The following is a 26,300-nucleotide window of genomic DNA, read 5'->3' on the forward strand; positions in this document are numbered from 1 at the left end:
GAGGACCATCAAAGAAGTTCATCAGGCAATGAAACCACCCGCAAGACTGAGTTAAAACCAGCTTAAAGAAGACTCGGTTAGACCCACTCGGAAACAATTTGGACCGGAATCAACGTGCACTAGGGAAGTTTGAAGGCGAACAACGTCGAGCTACTAGCCCGGGATGGTCTCTCGATTCATTTACAATCTTGGACTGAATCGATATTCCGGAGCAACCATCGAGCCACCATTTAGCACCTGCTAGTGAACGAGCGAGAGACTGGTATGTGGTCCTACTACAGAAGGAATAGCCTCTAAGTGTAACATTCGTGCAAGAGTACTTGCAAGTCGTTTCAGTGAATATACAATTACTGCCACGATTTATTGTAAAATAGCAAATCGATCCACAATCGCGCGGTGCTCGGGGAAATATGAAGCTGAACTTCTATGCATATAGAACATGTCCACGCTGAACCTCCTCTGGTGTATTTTTCAAACTTCTCAAGGATTTGTGCGTAACTTATATCATTTTAATTAGTGATGGCATCGTTATCTTTATCGTTCAAGATTAAACATGTACCACTATTAAACCATAGCTTTTTCGTGTTGCAGAAAATGAGGAGCCGTCTTTGGTTAAATCACTTGACATGGTAAATTCAACATTAAGAACAATGTCGACCTCGAAACCGGACTGTAGTACCGTCTCACCCACACGTTGTCATTGCACGAAGCTGCGTAAGAGTCTGACGCAATTCGACCGTGAGTCCTAATAACACCTCTCGGCATTTTGATTTCACGATCTGAGGCGGATTCTTTGTTTGTTTGCGCTGATTCACAATTGATGTTGCTGTTAAAATCGGGGGAAGTTGTTGTCGAACCGGACAGCCGGTCGTGAACCGGACAGCGAGTCCTAATAAGGTAAGTATCTCTGCTTTCTCATACCGCTTGGCATTTTTATTCCACGATGTCGCGCGTAATGCAGCTAATTAGGCAATCTTAGCCCAGTACGATATTTAAGGCATAGTCAAACACCGAGGCCAATACGTAACGCGAGGAAATGCCATTTACATTATTCATAATTGCTTGTTCTGTCAAAGGCATACGCCTTTGCATTCATTGCCTCCCAATGCCACTGATACATGCAGATTGTAATCTTTAATACCAAATGATGTTTATATTTTCTCTCAATTAATGATATTTGTTATCTCAGACTGGCGCTTTATCAGATCGTAGTGCACTAAATGGTATCCAGTGATGCTACAAACAGATGTAAAAATTCATTGGGTACTTTTTTCATGCTGAAGTCTCCGCAGCATGATATCAAGCCACTCTTTTTCTAAAAATTAAACTTCCTTCAAGAGGGTATTTGGTGCAATCACTGTACACTTAATACCACAATAGTGCAATACAACAACACGAAACAAACGATCAAATTTACGCTCACATCCAAGAATTTCAACTCGTCATCGAACTAAAATTCAATAAGATTACCGTGCCGTCTCTGAGTATTGACTTAATGGGTTATGTGTCTCTGCTCTCAAGAATTTTTTTCTTCATAGAAATGATTCTATTTCACCTGGTTTTGTATCATTTCTGCGCAAATTATTCGATGTTATGCATATGCATGGGTGCCATTTGTGTTTTTGTATATTATACTGAAACAACTTTTTAACTGATTTATCCTTGTTCATCTTCGCTACTGTCAATGTCTTGTCTATTCGTTTGTGTGTCTTCCTTAGGTAGTTTTGTCAGCGTCAGCGACTTGAAATTTTCTTGCACAATATCATCCAACGACTTTTCTGGCTTATTGCTATTTGCTTCATCGTGTTTACATCTTTTTTGTTCCATGACAATCCGTAACTCAATTTATTGAGACCTACCGGATACGTATTTTAGACATCATACCTCTTAACAAGTCTGTCTGACTCATTTAGGCGAAACAGAGATTTAATTTTTTTCTATGACGATATAAATAGGATATTGATTGGGCATTGTGATTCCAGCATTAAGTACGCTCATAAATCATTCCAAAATACTAAACGCATCAATCGGTGAAGTTTTCGCCATTATCATATATACAGCGGTCATTCTCTAATATAATATATTCTCACGTAAAAGGATATGAAATATAGCCACCTTCAATAATAATATTCATGTAGTAGTGTTTTGATCTAATATAACATATTCTCACGAAGGTAATTCTCCGCAGAATATATTAAATGTAGTGTACCCGCGATGAATAATAAGAGTAGTGCAGTAGCTGTAATTTTAGTAGTGTATTGGTCTTATTGAGGCATCTCGTGGTAACTTAGCTTGCTGGCGTCAGCGTGTTATAATTACGGGCTCGCGCGCGTAAAAAACACACTCGTTTGTAATGCTAGGGTAAAGTCATGGAGTATAGAAGGATTTGATCCAGATCAATAACCACTCATGGAGTATAGAAGGATTTAATCCAGATCAATAGCCAGTCATGGAGTATAGAAGGATTTGATCACAGATCAATAGTCAGTCATGGAGTATATAAGGATTTGACCCAGATCAATAGTCAGTCATGGAGTATAGAAGGATTTGATCCAGATCAATAGCCAGTCATGGAGTATAGAAGGATTTGATCACAGATCAATAGCCAAAATTCAAAAGCTCCATAACTAAACCACCAAAGAGTAGCAACACCAGCAGCACTATTACAAGATTTATAAATAAAATACGTTAATATCTCCAGTATTTTTCAATCCAAGCAGTACTATGTGTTTCTTGTAAATTTTTGATGGATACAAGTTTGTTTTAACCCAATGTAAAATATATTTTCTTTTAAAAATTGAGCTTTGAAAGTCCCCTCTGAATTATCGACAATATTTTCATTTGGTTACTCAAAATATATTTCTTATTGGAAAAGTAAACATGTATACACTCATCTATGAAGTATGAACCATACAACATATTTAAATTAACCTTGGAATACAATGACATATACACAAGCACGCACAAACAAATGACTTGAAAACTGTATTAGTGTAACGCACTGCCAGGTCGATTGGGTGAATTATTATATGTAATCGTGCAATATGTTTCCATATTTTTTCATATTGCACTACACGTGTGTCTAAAAATAGTATAGTGCATTAGGATCTACGTGGTAAAAAAAATAATGTACGCTCTTTTAAAAAACGATGTAACATTCGGTTTATTAGATTTATTTGTGGATGAACTAAACAAGTTTTTTTTCTTCATCCATTTGAGAGTAGAGCTGATAAAGCTAACGACGTGGACGAGTTAACAGGGTCAACAATGAAACTTTCTAACAAGGAAATGGATGAACGTCATATTCCCAATGTCAACAACAAAAGTGAGAGACGCAGTAATTGAAAATACCATTCTGATAATTTAAAACAGTTATTCAGGAGAAATATTCGTTACTTTTCGCAAATAGAATGGTTCAGACTATGACCAGTGCTCCCGAGGATATTGAGGCCAAGTGCAATTGCATATCTATCAGAGACGTACCATTTTACTAGTCAGTCAAAACTCTAAATTCGATAAAAATGCAACTGAAGGTTTAGGTAGGAAACTAAGAGCTTCAGGGCCAATAAGCCAAGACGACGAAAAATTATTATTTTCTCTGTCTAAATGGACCGTCACACAAAAGCTTTGCAATTTTCCCCGTTTAACTATTTCGATACACAGTTAGGCTAGCGATAAAAGGCATACACTATGATACGGGTCGTAGCTGGGTCCCTGCAATAGCGAGCATGCAAGTGACAGGGCATAAACTTATGTCTTCTCTAGCTGGTAATAAGAATGGTAATTCATATAGGGGGCGCTCACCAGTTATTATGTACTTTTGAGGAGTGAGGTATGTAACGTGAAGTTGTTTGCATTTAAAACATGCACATTGGAGAGAATGTTGGCATATCTCTATGCTACTTTAATGTCATGTGACTAAAATTTCTTTGGATATTGTACTTTTTGGAACTGTACATGATCTAAGCACACTGCTAACTAAAATGACTGCTCCCTTGTGTAAAAAAAATCAGCCTGAATTAGTCCTAAGTACGCTATCCGTAGCAGCTATTAAAATAGGGAAAACGAATTTTGCCAGACTAGACAATACCAGCTTCTGCAAGTGCAATGAATTAAAAAATGTTATCGGCTCTTTTTTCTACAATTTATCTCTGAAGTTCAGGAAGTGAAAATGACCAAGTGGAGCTAGTACTTTTTTGAAAGGTGCACATCTGGAGTAAGGAAACGTTGTATACTCTTTAACCCATATTATACCCATCAATCATACACCAAAATAAAGGGAATTAAAGGTTCTTTGAACTATATCTAAGATATACAACGTCTTTTGTAAATAACCAGTACAACCAGTGAGGAACGCCGGGGAAATTCTTTTTCTTTAAAATTCCAACCCTATGCAAAATATAAAACTGTAGAGCGCCACCATACTTACATTTATGCATCTTGAATTTCCTCAAAATTTACTTTCTTAGTTTTACAAATCCGAATGACATCACCCACCCATGTCATGGAAAACCTGATGCACACCGAACTCGTCCTTTACATTTCGACTATATTTCCAAATGAACTCACGTTTTCCTTACTGCACCAAACTGACCCAATAAATCCAGTCTATCATAAGCAGAAAAGCAGAATCGAGTTGGATCAACAGAAAACAAAACCCATTCATTCCAGACCAACTGCAAAAGTTGTTTCAATGCGCGCTTCAAATTTAAGTAGACTAAAACAAGATAATTTTTAAAACGAAGTTCAAAGGTCGCTGGGCGGTGCAATGCGCGCATTAATTTTATTATTGTGTATTGATGAATCTACGGTTGTATATTTATTTTGAAATACAGCATAAATTCAATGGCTTAGTTTAATATAGTGTATTCCTTTATATTATTAGGTAGGAAACGAAATGAGTATATAATAAAAAGGTTTCTGCATTTGCATTGGTAAAATATGAACGCGTTTTTTCGGACTAATATTGTACTCTCATGGTCGTGCAATATTACTCAGAAGAGACGAATAAAACTAGTTCATATTTTCCTATACAAATGCAGTAACCTATAAATATCGCACAGTATAAAAGTTAATGAGTCTATTATACCTTGCAGTGTTGGTATCCAAAAGTAATATCATGAATTAAACTAGAATGTAAACACTTTGCTATCTTTTGCCAAAACATTTTTAATTTGCACACTCATAAATTAACGAATCATTTCTCATTTAGCTATTTACCTGTCATTACTCTAATTAATGCTTTTTCAAGGACAAAGCTTTAGACCTACAATACGAAAAATTTGAAGGACAAAGCAAATAAAAATAAGAATCACGTGGCAAAACAGTCTCATATTCAACACATTTATATAATATATGGAGATAATCATGAAACTGGGACTTCAACGCAAGATATTATATGATTGTTCCATGTGAATTTTATGAAATTAATAAAAACGAAATATTATTATGTAAGCATATGCGAGAAAACAATGCAATTATTTGACAATGTTTGGGAATGTCATGAGGAATAAGCATACGATTCTAATTGTCATGTTAAATTATTGCATGCATTGTGTAAAGAAATAGCTGAAACATCTTCAGACAGCGCATTTTTACTGAAATATGTCAGACGCCTCGCATTCTATGCGAATGCCTTTTCTGACGACTTGATGTAACACACGCATTACACATGTATAGTAGTAACAAAATGATATGGGTTTATGAAATGTTGCGTCAAGTAATTTTTCTTAATAGGCGATATTTTTTATCTTCGGTTTTACAGCAGTTGCTTTCATCCAACGGACCAAATTACATTTCGAATAACTTGTAGAACATCCATGAAAAATAAACTTAAATACAGTAAAGTATAAATTGGTAATTTAGACAGTTCATGGAATCCATTAGCTCACACATTTTAATCCTGTAACTTAATAAGACGTTGTACATCCATTTTATCTATCTGCGAACTCGGGGATGTAGAATAGGTATTGCGCATGGAATAAGAAACGAGTTATGGAGGCTGGAGTCATGGTAGCACCTTGGTTAGCGTGCCAGACACGCACATACAACCGATTGGGCTATAATTCTAACATTTCATCAGATCAGGCCAACTACTCTGTTGAGTCGTTGGGTAAAGCACGTTTCTTCAATTTCCTCGGCAACAAATATCATATTTGTGCTGCCCTGACGGAAAACAAGAAGCCAAACCAAAGTAAACTTCAAAGTTATTATTTTATTTTACAACCACAATAGAACCGTTGCCAAAAATAATGTTTTCAAGATGAATTGTTAACATGAATTTGTAAATCAATGCATTTATTTCATTTGCAGCGAGATGTATGTATGTATGTATGTATGAATTTATGTATGTTATACTCTCAAATTCATTTTTAATAATAAATGGTCAAGAACTTTAAGAAGACACTTCCTAACTCTCTTGTTAAACATAAGATACCACAGAGAGTATATCGGTGCGTTCAAATAGAACAAGATCCTACAGAACAGGAGGACAAATACGCGAGTGTCAGGAGTCACGTAAGCAAGGGAGCCTGGGATAGTACAGATGAACACTGGGAAAGAACAGATCATGAAAAATATCAGCATTACTAGGCTATTTCGGGTTGCGCTACTCAAGCTAATGCGATCACGTCGTAAAGAATAGTTCCGCAGAGCGAAATTGTTTCGAACATTTTGGTATCGTTGCAAGTCTGCTCCAAGTGAAATGTCTGCGAATTCGGGGCATTTCGATTTTATAGAGGAGTTACTTGCTGTACTTCGAGTCAGTTGGAGTGGCTGTTTTTGAATATTTTGTTTGCGCGTGTTGCTCGCTAAAATTGGGTTTTCTAGGGCAAGGATATCTTCGAAAGTAAGGATATGCTCACTTTTCTGATAATGGACCACCATTGTTGTCTCCCCTGACAGTGTGGATATGTATAATTTGTTATACTCTTGTTTGCTTTCGTCGATGGAGTAGGAACATCTTGGGGACAGATGGTCATCTGTTAAATCGGAAGGCAGGCTGAAAGAGCGTGGTAATGGAGCAACTTGATTTTTCCCGAAATTTACAGGAAAGTTTATCACCCTGAAAACACTGAAGTACGACTTGACAATAATGCTGAGGTAAACTATAAACACGGTGACCAATATAAGAGAAACACACAGCCGTTCTGGAGAGGTTTCTTTTCGTTCAAGACACATTTGGAAACTTCTACGAAATGGCACGAGAGTAAAGCAAGCATTAACATTTTCCTCTATAAAGGACAGACTGATCATAAGGCTCGTAATTAATGATATAATCCAACTGCATATGATACTCTTGAGAATAATACTTCTCCTTGCACTAAGCGACATAGACGGGTTGTGCAACGTTCTCTGGCGGTAATATCCAATGGCCGCGAATGTTCCCCAGTATTGGAGGAAACAATTAGTCAAAAGAAAATTCTGAAGCCCAGCCAGAGTGTCAGCCTCCGCTTCGACATAAATGGAGGCTATGGAAAGCACCATGCACAGAGATAGGGCCAGGTTATTAAAGCAGATGTTTACCAGATGATTGTTTGGTGGCGTTTTGAAATTTGGTGAATTCTGAATGATAGAAATGAGTAGAGAACTGGCAATTCCACCCACAGAAAAAATCAAAGACAAAAGTACTGTTGTAAAGATCATCAAACTTTTCGGCGGCTTCCACAATAAAGCGATTTCGGCTGTGTTCGTATCTTGTGTACATTGCGTTGAGTTAACTCCTGGTGGCACGGTAGTACTCCAATTCATGTCCGCCGTATGGGTTTTCTAGTGATAATCTTGTCCAGAAGTCATTATTTTCATTCATTTGAGGAATCCATAGAATCAGCTGGCATATATTTATCATTGACCTAATTATTTCACACATATGCCAGAATTATGTAAATTTGAACACAAATTATGTCCATCTTCAATTCGAATTTTCCTCACACTTCTGATCCACAGAGAGCATATTGTATTGCAAGTGTTGCATTGTGTCCATTCTCAGACTAAGTCTCAAGAACCAATACTTTCCTGGTTCATAAACATATGTCGCTTTAGCTGGAAAAGTGACACTAGTACGTGTTGTCCAAAAGACAAGACAGATATTATATTTTTTCCGAAATATTAATTTCTTTTTACAAACAAAATGTTTTCCTGAATGATCTCTGATTGCTTTCGATAACTCGAGTCCACAATTTCCTTAGTGTTTTGGACTAAATTCTCTATATACATTCGTAATGACTACAGTGCTCAGTTCGCCAAACTAAACAGTGTTGAAGCACATTTTGTATACGATTTTTAGTCACGTTTCGTTAAAATATATTGGTGGCTGGAAAAATTTGATACTATGTTTCGTTTCTTCAACACAGTATTTATGCAAGAATCGGCTGTCATCTCAAAGTTATTTGCTTTTAAAGAAAGGAAAAACAAATATTCTTTTCGTCATATTAAAGGTTGTATATTGTGTCGTGCTTTATCCTTTGGAACGAATGTTTAACATGTTTAATAACTATTCGAGACGTCTCTTCGGAATGTTACATTCGAAGATGATCAATCAATCTGGAAAAAAGAGAAAGAAAGCATTATACATTTCCAGAAGCAACTGGTCGAACACATGATTCTCTCAAGGACAAGTATGGTATAGTCCGATTACGGGTAGCAAGAAATTAACAAGAACAACAACAATAGCATTGTCAGTAATCTTGAACCACAAAAAACTGCATAATTTTATCCTTCTTAAAAGAATAACCTAAGGGCATGGTCAATAATGGAAAGCGTTTCACATTTTAAACGTTGGTGAATATTTAGAGCAGAATCCATTAATACAGCAAATTTGAATTAGTGTAGAGGCACAGACAATATGGCTCAGAACACTCAACAGTAAAGAGACCGAGTAGTATTTAGAACTTATGACAGGAGTTTGATAATTTTTCTTTCTCTTTAGACAATGATGATTTGGTCTTCAATTTACATCGTCAAAAGAGTTCTTCCATGTGTGCGTTATTCATATAAAAGTCATTAAATAGGACGTTACAAAGTAATTCCTATTCCTATTATTTTATATTTGCAAGTATGGTATAATGTTAGCCTTATAACAAAACCGCATGTGAATTGAGTGTTAGACAATACTTCTGGACCATGGAGAAATTTAAATTAATACGACTATTTCTCACGTGTATTTCACCCCCGTGAAAGTTCATAAATATATTGATAAATTTTCAGACATTCAAAATCCAAAACTCTCAGTTTACCAGCTGAAGTAAAATTACTCAACCGGGCAGAAGTATCATTTCATAAATTAAAATTAGCTGATCAATCAGGTTATGAAGACAATTAGCAAGCATAAATTAATACTTTTTAACCTGTTGCACATCATAAATAATGGCACAATACAGCGACATAAATTGACAAAGGGGACCGCAGGTCCAAATTATGCTAGTATGATGAAACACCATTCGTAACAAGTATTAAGTTGCCAATTGCGTCCATCACCTTTTCCTCTCGTACTACCAAAGCTGGTAATTTTCAGGTTTTGTTTTAAAATTACTATTAAAAAATGTGTCAATGCTCACTGTTTGAGCTGCACTCATTAGACCAACGTATATATTGACAGAAAACTGAGATGCCTTCTAAGACTGCATATTGTGGGAATGGAAAATGAAAGCTTGAGTTAGATCATTGATATGTTGGAGCGGCTTGTTATGACAAGATTTGTATATCAAAATAGCTTTAAAGTATTTTGCTCTATAATCAAAAGGTAATCATTGTCAATTAATGAATAAATGAGAGGACTAAGGGTCTTTTCTTGTAATTATTATACCGGCTCGTTTTTTGGAGTTTAATTCTCCGATTAAGATTAGAAGCATTGAAATTCCGCAATATGGTGCATCGTTAATTAAACAAAGGTTATATATATATATATATATATATATATATATATATATATATATATATATATATATATATATATATGAAATCTGTTCAATAAAGCTATTCTGGAGAATACTGCAAGGGCACTCTTTTATTATCTCCAACGATAAACGCATGTCAAAGCTCAGACCTTTTCGAGGTTAATTTAGTTTCATTAAGAGACGTATTTATGACAGTTGACTTCCTTATTCATTTTGCTGATGCAACAGTTTATACAGTTAGTTTCTCTCTCTGCTTAATTGCATTTTGTTGCTTTCACTATCGTATAACATGATCAATGTCCTACGTTACATTTCGTGTAGCATTGTAGACTACGCTGAGGAGTGATGTAACAGGAGTTGATGATGTCTTCTGAGCTCCTATTCGCTAACAACTCAAGCTCATTTACAGATATAGTTCACTAACAACTCAAGCTCATTTACAGATATAGTTCGCTAACAACTCAAGCCCATTTACATATATAGTTCGCTAACAACTCAAGCCCATTTACAGATATAGTTCACTAACAACTCAAGCTCATTTACAGATATAGTTCGCTAAAAGCTCAAGCCCATTTACAGATATAGTTCACTAACAACTCAAGCCCATTTACAGATATAGTTCACTAACAACTCAAGCCCATTTACAGATATAGTTCACTAACAACTCAAGCTCATTTACAGATATAGTTCACTAACAACTCAAGCTCATTTACAGATATAGTTCGCTAACAACTCAAGCCCATTTACAGATATAGTTCACTAACAACTCAAGCTCATTCACAGATATAGTTCGCTAACAACTCAAGCTCATTTACAGATATAGTTCGCTAACAACTCAAGCCCATTTACAGATATAGTTCGCTAACAACTCAAGCCCATTTACAGATATAGTTCGCTAACAACTCAAGCCCATTTACATATATAGTTCGCTAACAACTCAATCCCATTTACAGATATAGTTCACTAACAACTCAAGCTCATTCACAGATATAGCTCGCTAACAACTCAAGCTCATTTACAGATATAGTTCGCTAACAACTCAAGCCCATTTACAGATATAGTTCGCTAACAACTCAAGCTCATTTACAGATATAGTTCACTAACAACTCAAGCTCATTTACAGATATAGTTCGCTAACAACTCAAGCCCATTTACAGATATAGTTCACTAACAACTCAAGCTCATTCACAGATATAGTTCGCTAACAACTCAAGCTCATTTACAGATATAGTTCGCTAACAACTCAAGCCCATTTACAGATATAGTTCGCTAACAACTCAAGCCCATTTACAGATATAGTTCGCTAACAACTCAAGCCCATTTACATATATAGTTCGCTAACAACTCAAGCCCATTTACAGATATAGTTCACTAACAACTCAAGCTCATTCACAGATATAGTTCGCTAACAACTCAAGCTCATTTACAGATATAGTTCGCTAACAACTCAAGCCCATTTACAGATATAGTTCGCTAACAACTCAAGCCCATTTACAGATATAGTTCACTAACAACTCAAGCCCATTTACAGATATAGTTCACTAACAACTCAAGCTCATTTACAGATATAGTTCACTAACAACTCAAGCTCATTTGCAGATATAGTTCACTAACAACTCCAGCTCATTTAGATATATAGTTCGCTAACAACTCAAGCTCATTCACAGATATAGTTCGCTAACAACTCAAGCCCATTTACAGATATAGTTCGCTAACAACTCAAGACCATTTACAGATATAGTTCGCTAACAACTCAAGCCCGTTTACAGAGCTCATTTACAGATATAGTTCACTAACAACTCAAGCTCATTTACATATATAGTTCACTAACAACTCAAGCTCATTTACAGATATAGTTCACTAATAACTCAAGCTCATTTACAGATATAGTTCACTAACAACTCAAGCTCATTTGCAGATATAGTTCGCTAACAACTCAAGCTCATTCACAGATATAGTTCGCTAACAACTCAAGCCCATTTACAGATATAGTTCGCTAACAACTCAAGCCCGTTTACAGAGCTCATTTACAGATATAGTTCACTAACAACTCAAGCTCATTTACAGATATAGTTCACTAACAACTCAAGCTCATTTACAGATATAGTTCACTAACAACTCAAGCTCATTTACAGATATAGTTCACTAACAACTCAAGCTCATTTACATATATAGTTCACTAACAACTCAAGCTCATTTACAGATATAGTTCGCTAACAACTCAAGCTCATTCACAGATATAGTTCGCTAACAACTCAAGCCCATTTACAGATATAGTTCGCTAACAACTCAAGCCCATTTACAGATATAGTTCCCTAACAACTCAAGCCCATTTACAGATATAGTTCGCTAACAACTCAAGCTCATTCACAGATATAGTTCGCTAACAACTCAAACTCATTTACAGATATAGTTCGCTAACAACTCAAGCCCATTTACATATATAGTTCGCTAACAACTCAAGCTCATTTACAGATATAGTTCACTAACAACTCAAGCTCATTTACAGATATAGTTCACTAACAACTCAAGCTGATTCACAGATATAGTTAGCTAACAACTCAAGCTCATTTACAGATATAGTTCGCTAGCAACTCTAGTTTGCTAGCATTTCCAGTTTTTAAGAGTCAGACATGAAAATGGACAGGACAGTTACAATCACATCTGTGCAATTTCATCTAATTTAATTTGCAAATGCTAGACAAAAATTTGAAGATCAAAACTAACACGATGAATGAATGTAAACTGTCCATAGTCAATTGCTGACACAATTCACTTCAAATATTAATTCATTTAATGTTTTGATTTTAGAGATTAAAAAATATTACCTAAGTTGACATACATTCACTTAACATATTGTATTTCCAAACCTGTTTAAATGGATTAGTTAGAATTTCCAAGAAATATTCTTGGCAAATTAAGAACAATTCTAACGGATCTCGTACTATTTACTCTTCTTAATTTACAATGATACGAATAACAAACGTCAAATCTCAACCTATACTTGGTAATATCTCGAGATGCCTTCACCGATCACATGTTATAACAAATATTTTATCTATTGCTATGAAAACAGAGCATCATAGCTGCCGTACTAATAAGAGACTACTATGTTATGTTTTAAAATATTCTTTCCGTCGGGGATAGCAGAAAATGGCAATTTATTATAACAGACATTTACGCCTTTGAAAACCATTTTGATGCGTTGCGTATCCGTTGTATTCGTAGTCATGATTTATTTTTAGACGAGGAAATTCTACGTGTGTTGGATGTTGACCTTCTTTAAACGCTATTTTTAACCATTTCAATTAAAGGGAAGAGCTTAATTTCAAATATTTGGACATTTCAAACCAAACAGAAAATAAATAAATACATATTTTAAAAAAAAGTAAGCTAGAGAATCGAAATGGCAGATATAAAACTTGATTGTAAGCCAGATATATATTTCTAAAAATAACTTAGCTAGAGAATCAATTAGTTATTGCGAAATAAAATTATATTAAAATGGTTATATTACTCTTTCAAAGACCATATCTTTTATGTACGATAGCCGAAGAAAATGAACTTATAAATTGTACTTCCGAGATAAATTGAAACAAAATTAGAAGTAGATAGAATGTAAATCGACAATGGCGACATTAAAATATGAAAATGCAAACCAATATCTTCAAGTTATGGTTTTTGGTTACCATTAGATAATACCATAGATAACAGCCTCTAAACAGGCTCAGATAACCTTAATTACCCGGTGGGAGCAGAAGGTTCGAGAACAAAGACTTTAAATAGTCTCTGAGGAGACACCATCTTCAAGCGATTTAGAAAAAAACAATCGGAAGAAGAGTTAGAAATAGAACACAGTGAAACAACTAGCTTTGTTATCCGGGCTTTTCTTTAAGCGAATTTAGTTGCAAATGTACGGTGTAAAGATTAAATATTTACCTTTAAATGGGCAACCATGCTAACTTACTTACAATAGCCATTGTAGGTAATCTGGGTTTCAACACAGAAGACATTGTTTTCGCTCTTTATAAGATCGAACTGGCAAATATAAAACCAGATTGTTTTTTTGGAAAAGCTCGATGGATTTTGTTTTTACTTCCTGGATTTAGAAACAAGATTTTTTTTGAGGTAATTATTTTACAAGAGAGAAATTAGTTAACAAATACAACTTAACAATGGAAAAAAGCAAACATGAAATGATAACATTACGTGCAGACTACCTTAATTGGTCTTTTAAGTGTTTTCGCTTTAAGGCTTGCAATACATTTATCTGCCAGTTAATATTCCTGGGGCATAAACAAATACACATCGAGCAAATATATCTTCAGCATTTTAGAATGACCAGACACAAGAATAGCAAGTACATCTGATAATTCTTAGGACTTTATTTATTTTGTGAATGATTAGGTAAAATTTACACATCGATAAATATCCAACCATGATCATTGAATCCTATAATAAGAAAGAAAGTTCATAATTTAAAACGGAGAATACATCAAACATTTTGCATTATTTCTATATGAAATTGGCATACAATAATTAGAAATGGCGAACCGCTTTTACACAGAGCTCGAACCAGTATCAGTTTTGAATTTACTGGGCAGATATAAAAATGTAACGAATTCATCGAACCAGAGGTATGTAATTTAAAATTTCAGTACAAACTGTTACCTGCAGGTGTGTAAGGAAAGACTGATTACTAGGTGATGAACAGTGTACCGACTTCACTTCGCTCGCAAAGAAGTTTAAAAAAACAACAACAAGGTATTGTTGTTGAAACAGATTGCAAAAAAATTACTTTGTAGTTTGGTACAAAATTGTTCCATTGTTTGACACAAGGTTGGGCGTGTCATCAACGAATAATGCGGCGCAATAATCAATAGTATTTAGTTATAATTCTCTAGTGGTCGGAAAGCATCAAGGGACATCTTATCAGCTAATGAAGGAATCTTGTCTGCAGTACGGTTACCGAACAACCCATATGAAACTGCTTCTATCATTTCTTCACAGCTATGAAGGGCCATAATTCTAGTCTATGTTATATATTTATTTACATTGTTATGTATCGTATTTTCTCCATATATTTGAAGCATGTTTCACTGGCATCTTTACCACCACTGCCAATGTTGCTTTCTGTTGAGCCTGTTCAAGGAATATTGCAATTTCGTGTCTTCATGTTAGTGATTTTATGTGCACAGTTTAATAAGAAATGATTGTTCACCTTCACCATTCTTTTGTAACTGCAGCGTAACTAGATCTAAGAATTTTCTGTTCATGTTTTTTTTTCTCATTTGGTGCAGCTACCATCTTTTAAAGTGACGGTCAAGTAGAAAATTAGTTATTAGCACAACTGAAAATAAAGAAGCCTTTTTTGTATTTTATTTTTAAAAGAACATGAACACTTCCCCATTTCCAAGTAATAACTCTACCGGCTTTTAAATGTTATATTTAGCAAGAAATTTATTTGGAAAAAACCCATTTAAGAATAAAAAACTTAGATGTATATAAATTGATTACGAATTTTATTAGACTTGTCATGGATCCTATGGGGAGAAAACGGAAATCTTTTACCGCTCTTACCAAGGTGAACCAATACGACAACTCATGAAGTAAATTGATGAATTTCCCTCCAATGATTTATGATGAGATACTGTTAGAGACAAATGGACATACAGGTTGGCGGAGGAACAGACATAGAACATCATTTAATTCACTGACACTGAAATGTGTTTTCAAAATGATATTATAATTGTACATTTATATAGGTATATCGAATGAGTGTTCGATCTAATAAGAGATCATCAATGAAAAGTCCCTGATCGATGATTAGCTTGTTACGAGGAATACGTACATATACCAAGTTTGAAAGAATGCAGAAGCCAATTTTCCTGTATAGTAAGACTGAGATCGGTTGAGAAATTCATAAGGATTGTGTTTCCTCTAGCAAGATACAGCAAGTCAGTCAAGGCTTGTTGGTGAAATCAAGAATTTGTGGTTAAATTTACCAGCTAAGAATCTGTAATATATGGGACCCAGGTCAGTGATCCTATTAGGTCGTAGATATAATAGCGCCCTCTTTTGTCATAATGGATATTACTGTAATGTGACGTCCCATTATAACAAAATATAGTATTGGGTACATTATTCCAAGTTAAATAATGCTTACATATCCATGATGTTATGTATTTTATCGTCATAGAAAGTAACATGTATCATCAAAAATAAAATGAATTAATACGATTTTTCATAGCTTATATGGGAATATTGCTGGTTTAGAATAGTGTAAAAATGAGTCCTCGTAATTTCACTACGTATTTATTTTGTTACGCAGTGGGTTCGTACTATTATAAATATTATAGTAAGCCAGTACGCTCACTTGTTATCTTACTTACATCCACCTACGATTCAATAATCTGCTCAAATGGTTACGGGAGGGGTCCTGATTTGTATAAACATGTTGCCTGGTATCCTTTCTAACTTGAGCTCTGCATTCGCAAACGCGTTTAAGGCAGCTTCCTGTAGTGCTGAGAAAAGAAATATTTTATATCACTGATTATGCTCGATATTCTCTTTTCGAGTTGTTTTCTTTGCTTCTCTTTTGTTAATTATATCTGCACTTTACGTGAAAATTCAGCAAATATAAGGAAAGGACTACATGAGAATCGGCCAAAAGTAAATAAGGAGCCAGACTGTCTCCTTAAAATATGCTGTGATATACTATACTTAGTTTACTAGGAGAAAATATGAAAATCAGTAATGTAATAATGTAAGCCTCTAATTAGGAGCATGTAATCACGTGAGAATCTTAACATTTATCACGCAGTTTTCTGGAATACTCCCTAAACACGAGACAAAATAATGTGATTTAAAATTAAGTGAGTGTGTTTCTGTGCAGTTTCGCGTGTTCTACCCATATTTGAGAGGTTTTTAGGGAAGTGATTTATGAAGATATGTAAAGGGCATCAATTAAGGTAACGATTTATACCAGCGTGCACAGAGGAATAAAATGTAATTAGGGATACAATCAAATTTTATGTACAATATCGTTGGCAATGGAGTGCACGTTTTCAGTGTCGATATGGAAACCAAACGATCGCAGGTAAATCCGGTGAACATATAATTCAGATTTCTCGTGAAATGGCTAAATGGTTTTCGAGCAGAGATTTAACACATGAATCGATCAGGTGTGTACATTAGCGATGGTATGTGTGTAAGAACATATCCTTCTTTCTAGGAGCACTATGGTAATTGAATCTAGCTGTTATTACATCCTATTGTAGTTCCAAAAACATATTTTCTCTCTCGTTTCCTGGGGATTTGGTAATCCGCAAATAATGTTACTTGCATTTAATGGAAAAGAACAGTAATGTTAATAACAATAAATACTCAGTTTAAGTGAGTTAAACCTCATGTGGGAAAGCAAACATGTGTGATTCCGTCCAGAAAGGTCACTTGTACAAAAAATGTATCTCTTTTTTCAGTACAACTATTTTCAGAATATGCTACATAATCCATGCTTGTTTTTGGATACTTTGTGTCCGAATTGTTGCCCCTGACATGTTTTGGGTTTAACGCCATTTCTCAGCGCAGGATAGGCTATATATGGTGGCCATTGTAATTGGTGGAGGAAGAACCCAGGAAAAGCCAGGTAAGTACCACCGACCCACGGGAAAATAACGGCAGTATTCTCACATACCCAATTTGGCCGAGCACCCCCCGTCCCAGCATAATTAGGATCTGATAGACTAGGTGTATTTGGATACGTTGTGTTCGAGTTATTGCCTCTGATATAAATAAGATAGTCTAGGAGTATTTAACTTTTAATTAATGTAATGGATTTAACGAAAAATGTTGAAAAATTAAGTAAAATATTTTGAGAACATATTAGTGTCATGACACCTATTTAGGTATCATCTGTTGAAGAAATTGTATTTTAAATATAACGGAATGTGCACTCAGTAATTTGTCTCAGTGAACTGCTGTATTCCAGGTAGTTTAAATGTCACACACTAATGTGTTCCAGGAAGATTAAATGTCACATACTAATGTGTTCCTGGTAGTTTAAATGTCACAAGTTTTTCCTGACCCGTTGTACAGAATTTGCTATGCCGCCTTTTTTTCTTTATGACTCAACTGCTGATTTTTGTTGAAGGAAAGATGGCACAAAGTAAACAACTCGACTTTATAGTTGACTTAGAAGAAAGCAAATAAAACCGGCAATATTCCGAAAAAAACAAAACAAACTGCGGGTCATCCAAACAATTTTCAACGATATTATTTACATGGTCTTCCGAGTAATTTTCGAAACGATATTCTTTACATGGTCTTCCGAGTAATTTTCGAAACGATATTCTTTACATGGTCTTCCAAGTGATTTTCAAAACGATATTCTTTACATGGTCTTCCGAGTAATTTTCGAAACGATATTCTTTACATGGTCTTCCGAGTAATTTTCGAAACGATATTCTTTACATGGTCTTCCGAGTGATTTTCGAAACGATATTCTTTACATGGTCTTCCAAGTGATTTTCAAAACGATATTCTTTACATGGTCTTCCGAGTAATTTTCGAAACGATATTCTTTACATGGTCTTCCGAGTAATTTTCAAAACGATATTCTTTACATGGTCTTCCGAGTAATTTTCAAAACGATATTCTTTACATGGTCTTCCGAGTAATTTTCGAAACGATATTCTTTACATGGTCTTCCGAGTAATTTTCGAAACGATATTCTTTACATGGCCTTCCGAGTAATTTTCAAAACGATATTCTTTACATGGTCTTCCGAGTAATTTTCGAAACGATATTCTTTACATAGTCTTCCGAGTAATTTTCGAAACGATATTCTTTACATGGTCTTCCGAGTAATTTTCAAAACGATATTCTTTACATGGTCTTCCGAGTAATTTTCGAAACGATATTCTTTACATGGTCTTCCGAGTAATTTTCGAAACGATATTCTTTACATGGTCTTCCGAGTAATTTTCAAAACGATATTCTTTACATGGTCTTCCGAGTGATTTTCGAAACGATATTCGTTACATGGGGCATCCAGTCAACTTTCAAACAGTCTGTTCAGCATAACCACGCAAGAATCATGAAAATCCACACAATCGAAACACGGAGGCTAACCATAAATAGATGGAGATAAATGTTTGAAAATGTTCGGTTCTTTTTCTTTGGAACAAATCTCTGAAAGATTTTTCACGCTAACTATTAAATGTAAATATTTGTACGGCGTGAAAGAAATATGCAGTAGCGCCATGAAATGTCATAATGAGCCTGTTGGAAAAGCCAGACATAAGTTTAGCTACCAAGCCAATGTTTCCTGCCAAGACAAATATGTCTACACCGGATATGACAAAGCCAATGTTTCCTGCCAAGACAAATACGTCTACACCGGATATGACCAAGCCAATGTTTCCTGCCAAGACAAATACGTCTACACCGGATATGACCAAGCCAATGTTTCCTGCCAAGACAAATACGTCTACACCGGATATGACCAAGAGAAACATAAATTCCCAGCTAGTAAAAGTCATTTTGTTTGCAGTAGATGAATCATCATCAACGAGGTTTTTTGATGAATTTCGTCCCTGTTTACTGCATGCATGTTGCAAAATATTTTTGTGGCTTTAAGATTTAGACTAAAACAAGCTTACCTAATGTATGAGATCCGTTTGATCAGAGAAGTGTCATCACTGGGACATTCTAACCAAATTCAGCATTACCCATTCTTGAGCTCATTTCTTGTACGGTATGGTGTCGAGGTGGAGAGAAAACATGATAAATTTAAAAATGACCTGACGAAGTGGATTTGGCAGTACCTTTGATTGTGCTTCGTGGTAGTATAACAGAATGGATATGTCCCCTGTTTGTGTGTCTATTAGCTCCTCATTGCAAATTGCCGGAGTGCGAACGATTAACAATATCTCTCTGTGTAAAGACTATCACGAGTCGCAAATGTGCATAGCAATAGATTTCATAATCATTTATACCGGCAGCTATGGGATGCTGTTTGATGCACACAAAAAAAATCATTTAAAAAATTCAGGCCAGAAGTGTGCCATATTGTATTGGATTTGATCTGCAACATGGCGGACTTCGCAACATTGTCTTCTTAATTTTAGTTATAATTAAATTAAATTGTTTTAATGTTGTTGTTTTTTAAAACTCGGATTTCAGACGTTGATTATATTCAAATTACCATTGATTTTCTCCCCTGTTAATTGTCGTTAGAATAAGCTCATAACCTTTGATAAAGAATTATTTAATATCAAGCTGTTGTTATTTCTTGACATCTAATATTTTTGTAACCAATATATTTGCTGTAACTTGGCTATTATTGTTTTTTAAACCAATTTATTCGTTGCAACTTGGCTATATTTGGTAGAGCAACTCTGCGTTTTGTAAATACAGCGGTTTTAAATGTTTCCATCTATTAGAGATTATTCTTTAACAGAGTTAGAATTAAAACAAAATATTGTAATTACTTTTAATTGTTTCCGTTTCTTCTTTACACTTATAAAGATTGTTGATTTTCGTTTGTGTTTTTTTTGTGTTTTTTTTGTTATTGTTTTTTATTTTGTTGGTTTTAAGGGCAAATGACGATATCATGGTGAAGAAATGGGATTTTGAATTTTTAAAAGCGTGTACTTCATCAAAGTAAATTCATTTGTTCTCTTAATTTTATAATTGTTTTCCTTCATTCTTTGTCTGTAAAATCACTGGAAATAATGAAGTTTTTATTTTATTGATCTTATATTACGTCCGTCATAAATATAATTAGTTTTAATAATATTATTAATTTTATTAGTCACTTTAAACACTAAAACCTGACTCGGACTAATTAAAAGTCCCGACTAAAAGCTGTCATAAAATCATTTCTTTCTATATTTTTGTATACACCTGCAATACATAATTTATGTGTGTTCAATTAGTGTTAGTGAAATTTTCTAGTTCTTAATTTTATGTTGGCTTTTTCCATCAGGAGTCTGCGTATTTTCTCCGCTTTGGGAAGCTCTAAGAGATTGTCAATGGACGCTTTATACTCGATGGTTTAACTGAATGCATCTTCCTTTGCTTGAGTTTGATATTGTACTTGAGTTACAAAGTTTCACCTGCGCACGCAAAGAACAGAACCTGCCCCGCCAACCCTCGTTTAAATTTCTCACGACTTGGGTAATAGGTCAAAGCTTTGTTCATTCCAGCGCTTTGGCATACTCGTCATAGATGTTCTTCAGATAGGTCCACTATACTGATTAAAAACATAATCCAAGAGTATATACTTGAACACATCAATGAATGGATAATATCCAATGGCAAACGTGGAAGCTCAGTATATTTGAAGAAAAAAAATCAATCCATGACTAGTATATACGGTCTTACCTCATAAAAAGGGGATACAATAAACGTGAAAATAACTATCACAAATTAAGGTAATGTCACCTGTAGAATGATTGATTTGATACAAACCAGTAAGAATAAAGCATGCTGGTGGTGAATATGTACTTACCCAACACAAAAACAGATATAAAAATGCGAAGTACCCATGAGAAAGGTACCATCGTATACAACTTATTAGAGTCCATAGAGAAGTTACACTGTATCACTTAACAAAGAAACACGTGTTGATGATATAATAATATTAAATAACAACATATAAAAGTTTGGGGTCAGATTTATGGGACTAGTTACACCATCAATATTGGCATTATCTCTAAGGAGTTTTAAATACTACCTGTTCTAAGATATAACCCAGATTGATAGGACCACGAGAACATATTTATTAAATATTTTGTTATAAACACTTAAAGTTAATTACATTAATTGGTATCTTATGCTTTTTAACTCATTATTTTTTCTTAGTTTGTTTCCCCACGTGTAAGATTTCTGTTTGAAACCGCCTCCAGAAATTTGAAGTCATGCGTAGTACGTTCTTCCTCCCAAGAGAATAATCACAGATTCTATCAATTACAGAAATCGTGTTGACTTTTCTGTTAAGGCCGAATAAGGCAACTGGTTTCAAATTAAATGGTGTGTGCTTGTTCAGTGGTGTTAGATTAGTTTCTATGGTTACTATCCGAGCTGCAATATGAAATGGATTTTGAACTCAAAGTTAAAATTTTCAATATTAGTCAGCCAATGTCAATAACACATTTTAACACTAAATACACTTTAAAAAATCCAAACAACAACCTTTTTCTAGGTCTCTATAACAATTGAATAAATGAAGATCACATGAGGTTTATGTGAAAAATGGGATATTGAACCAAGAGATTGAGCAGTAAAGTCAGGACAGTTGGCAAATAGACACGAAAATGCTGTTTTTTATTTTTCTATATAAAGGTAGTAAAGGAAGCATTTAAAAAATCAAACAGATTGCGGTAATATTTTAGTCAGAGGCGTAGCTATGATATTTTGCGCCCGGGGACGAACTATAAAATTGGCGCCCCAGCCCCCTCCCCGTTTAATCACATTTTTGAATATTACCCTTGTTTACTTATTATAATGTAACGTTGTAAGCCTCATTTTGGTGCCCCTGTACCTTGGCGCCCGGGGACATATGTACCCCCCTGCCCCCCCCCCCCCAGCTACGCCTCTGATTTTAGTGAAACAGTCAGAGATGATGACGAAAAAGATGATAGGATGTAGTCAGATTGAAAATTTAAACATATCCACAGGATAAGGTGCCCATTTTGGTTTCAGTAAATGCGAAATAGTTCTCTACATTTAATGTTTTACCACCAAAGAATATACGTTACGAATTGACATTTGTTTAAACTAAAGAATTTTTGTTTATAAAGGTTAATTTGTTCATGAAGGTATGCTGGACCAATTCAGTGTCATGGTTGTATGATAGCAGTATATAATGTTAACACAAAAATAACAATTAGCTTTGCTAAATACATACCGTACGCTCAGAGAGACCTTTCAGTTCCAGCTGATCAAGGCTGATAACATGTTGCCTATGATGCTAATGTCATGTTTATGTATCAATGCTGTGATGCGAGAAAAGTTCGTGTTATATTGCTTGCCAGAAGGTATAAATCCTTGATCTTGATGATTTGTAAACAGAAATGGTTTTACCGAAGTCGTCGATGCTGCAGTGTGATATAATATTAACGTGATGGCTTAGCCCCAGCCAATGAGATTTTAAGATGCTCAATCACTATGGAGATACGAGCGACAATTTACAGGTAAAATCGATAAAAGTAGCGCTAATTCGAAAGCGTCATCGTTTACGGTCTGTAAGGACTGGAATCATAATTATAACTTGGACACTAACCCTCAAACGTCAGCATCATTGCAAAGGTTAGAGCAGTTAGATTATGACACGTGGCTGTATTTGATTCGTCCGCATATAATAGCAACTGTTACCAGGTTAGCTATTTTCTATGCAAGGGTTGAAAGCTATATTACTGACTGTTTTGTGTTAAATAAAATGATCGTCGTCTGAGGAGGACATATGTGCAATTTCATAGAATTTGGCAACTCTTGGAACAGTAATGTTATCACAAATCTGGGTAATTTTGTATATAGAGCAATTATTTTAAAGTCTGACTTTATAAATGCTAATTAATATAATAAAGCGCTAATATGTTGTATATTTATTTTGTTTACATTGGATTATATACTTTAAAAATGACTTTATATATATATATATATATATATATATATATATATATATATATATATATATATATAAACATGTCTCTCCAGACACCATCCAAATGAAACAAAAAATACAATTGAAAACAAACAACAACAGCAAAATGTCCTTTACTAAATGGATTTTGCATTTAAAGGTTTCTCTCTGTTGAATAATGCAGATGGAAATCATCAGTAGAAAACTCATTGTTTTGGGTTAAAACGACAATCCTATGTAAAAAAGATATGTGGATTATAGGTCATAAGGGAATTTAACACAAGGCCGCCATGTTTGTTGTATCCGGTGTACAAGTGGAAATTAACATAACACTTGCGGAACAATGTGAAGTTAACATCAGACTGCGTTTATAGCGACAAGAGGAAATGTAATGTTAAAAATATTCGTTGTTTTAACATGGTGGATGGATTTATAGGGACAATGGGAACTAAACATTAGGTCTCCATTTTTGAAGGACTCTGAGGAATGTGGGAAATCCTATGTTACAAAATGTTCTTACGTTTAGAATTATGGGTCTATTTGGATAGAAATAACATTGCAATATTATATGGTCTGCTTAGCCTCTAATCGGAATTGATCATTGATACTATAATATTTGGTTTCAAATATGTCACCCTAGCATAAAAATGTCACTCAGAACACTGACCGGATTTAAAAGTGGAAATCCACTCTGGCATCTTATAGGAATTTACCATAGTGGGGCTCTCTGATTTCTAACGAAAAACGTAATCTTGTGTAAATACAAAACGTCCATTGGTTTAGCATATACTAGTCAGCATATCCCCCTACTACCAAATGATCCCCTTATAGACAAAGTAGAATCTTTATCGCCTCTAAAACATCCCTTTCACAAGTACCATAGCCTAAGGGGGAGGGTATAATTTTTGCCACCCTAAAGTAAACGTGTCACGAAAACCCTATTCTTGCTCTACTTACAGCAAGTGGTAGTTCAAACGTATCGAGTTTTAAGCCAGGCAAATTTTCATTCATAGATTGTTAAAATTTTACGAATTTGCTAAGACTATGACTGAATGACTTCGGTTTACGTTACATTGGTCGTCCTACATTTCTTAGGATGAATGAAACTTATGCTGTTTGGCGAGAAAGATTTTGATCTTACCAATTCACTTGCATAAATCAAACCTGCCAAACCCACCGTTTGATGCCATTTTAACAGAGACAACTGTTTTCTTCATTTAGGCATTTTGTTTCAAATGATACAAATTCACCAAACCGATCTTTTTTGTACTGACCAACTGTTTATGAAAGGTCTTTTCCCAATGATAATAACGTTGTTTATCGTACACTAAATGAGTATTTCACCAGGAGCTGATGATATCAGAGTTATGTTTGCTACATTTGAGAGAGAGAGAGAGAGAGAGAGAGAGATGCATAAAAGAGAAGAAGCAGCGATATTGACGTTAATTGTGGGATATTCTCTTAAGGCATAGACACGATGCGATTTTCAAAATTACATCACCAGCCAATTTTTTTCTTCGTCTGTCTTTCTTTTTCCTTTTTGAATTTCTCTAGGAGAATGGGTTCTTCGTTTGCGTCAGTAAATATTCTAATAGGAATCCAAGATTCCGTTCATGAAGAAAATACAAACAATGTTGTCCACACTCTACTGGAATCCTTATAATGGCACATTACTGAATTGCATGGATTCAGTTATAATACTGTATTCCTTTCATTTTCATTTTCTAGATGATGACACTAAAATCGCCACCTACTGTCAAAGTTTTACTCAGTTTTATTTATATAAGCCCGGTTCACCTAAAGCTAAATAAATAAAGAGCGGGATTAGAACTGTCACTTATTTTTCATGTACAAATACTAAACATGAACATGTTTACAAGGTTTATACAGAACTGGACGTTAAATCATATCGCGTTTCTGTGCTAATGAAATTTGCAATAATGTACAAAAACACCATTTTATGTTGGCATCGTTTCTAAAGATACTGCTTCTAAGACAAGCCAGTGCAAGTGTAGAACGCCACTTGAGACCCAAATTGGAAATTAACGAAAACATGAAAGGCACTTCCTATTCTATTTTTCACAATCTCCTATCCAAAACCCAAACCCTAGGGCTGGCAAATATTTAACAATTGTAACAAAATGATCAAAGAAAATTTACCCGATTTAATACTCACTATATCTGAATTATGTTGCTGTTGTCAGTAACACAAGTACAGGGTTCTAATGATAATCTTAAACTAATACAGCCAAAATTCTAACACCCCTCCCCCATGGGCTAATATACAGCCAAAATTCTAACACCCCTCCCCCATGGGCTACTATACAGCCAAAATTCTAACACCCCTCCCCCATGGGCTACTATACAGCCAAAATTCTAACACCCCTCCCCCATGGGCTACTATACAGATCGTAGGGACTTTATGGAGGACATATGGCGGCTTTACTCGTTTATAAGGAAATTACATGGGATAGAATAAAGGTGTGTTGACTAGAAAATGTGGAGTATTGAAAGTACACGGCTGGGTGCTTTTAAGTCAAAACGATTTTTAAACTGATGCACGTTTAAAATCTACGTTTCCTGTTAGACCAGAGAGCTTCACGATATTAAATTTCCGTCAGAAACAGAGTGTGTTAGACCAGAGAGCTTCACGATGTTAAATTTCCGTCAGAAACAGAGTGTGTCCTTTCCATGTTAAGTTTCCATTTGAGTCTAGATCGTCATTGCTTATGCTAGAGTGACCAAATATAGCTTCAGTG

The 26,300-nt window shown here is 34.9% G+C and overlaps 1 protein-coding gene across 1 annotated transcript; it reads right to left on the reverse strand.

Moving 5' to 3' along the window:
• Positions 1-6,194: 6,194 nt before the first annotated feature.
• LOC149777197 (uncharacterized) lies at positions 6,195-16,514 on the reverse strand. Its single transcript, XM_089942814.1, has 2 exons — positions 16,286-16,514; positions 6,195-8,541 (listed from the first exon to the last, which is right to left on the reverse strand). Exon 2 carries the CDS (start codon positions 7,747-7,749, stop codon positions 6,352-6,354), a length of 1,398 nt encoding a protein of 465 aa, XP_089798940.1. The 5' UTR covers positions 7,750-8,541; positions 16,286-16,514; the 3' UTR covers positions 6,195-6,351.
• Between the last annotated feature and the right edge of the window lie 9,786 nt (positions 16,515-26,300).

This window comes from Sinohyriopsis cumingii, chromosome 18, assembly GCF_028554795.1.
Source record: "Sinohyriopsis cumingii isolate HCF-2022 chromosome 18, ASM2855479v2, whole genome shotgun sequence".
In the NCBI taxonomy this organism is placed as follows: Eukaryota; Metazoa; Mollusca; class Bivalvia; order Unionida; family Unionidae; genus Sinohyriopsis; species Sinohyriopsis cumingii.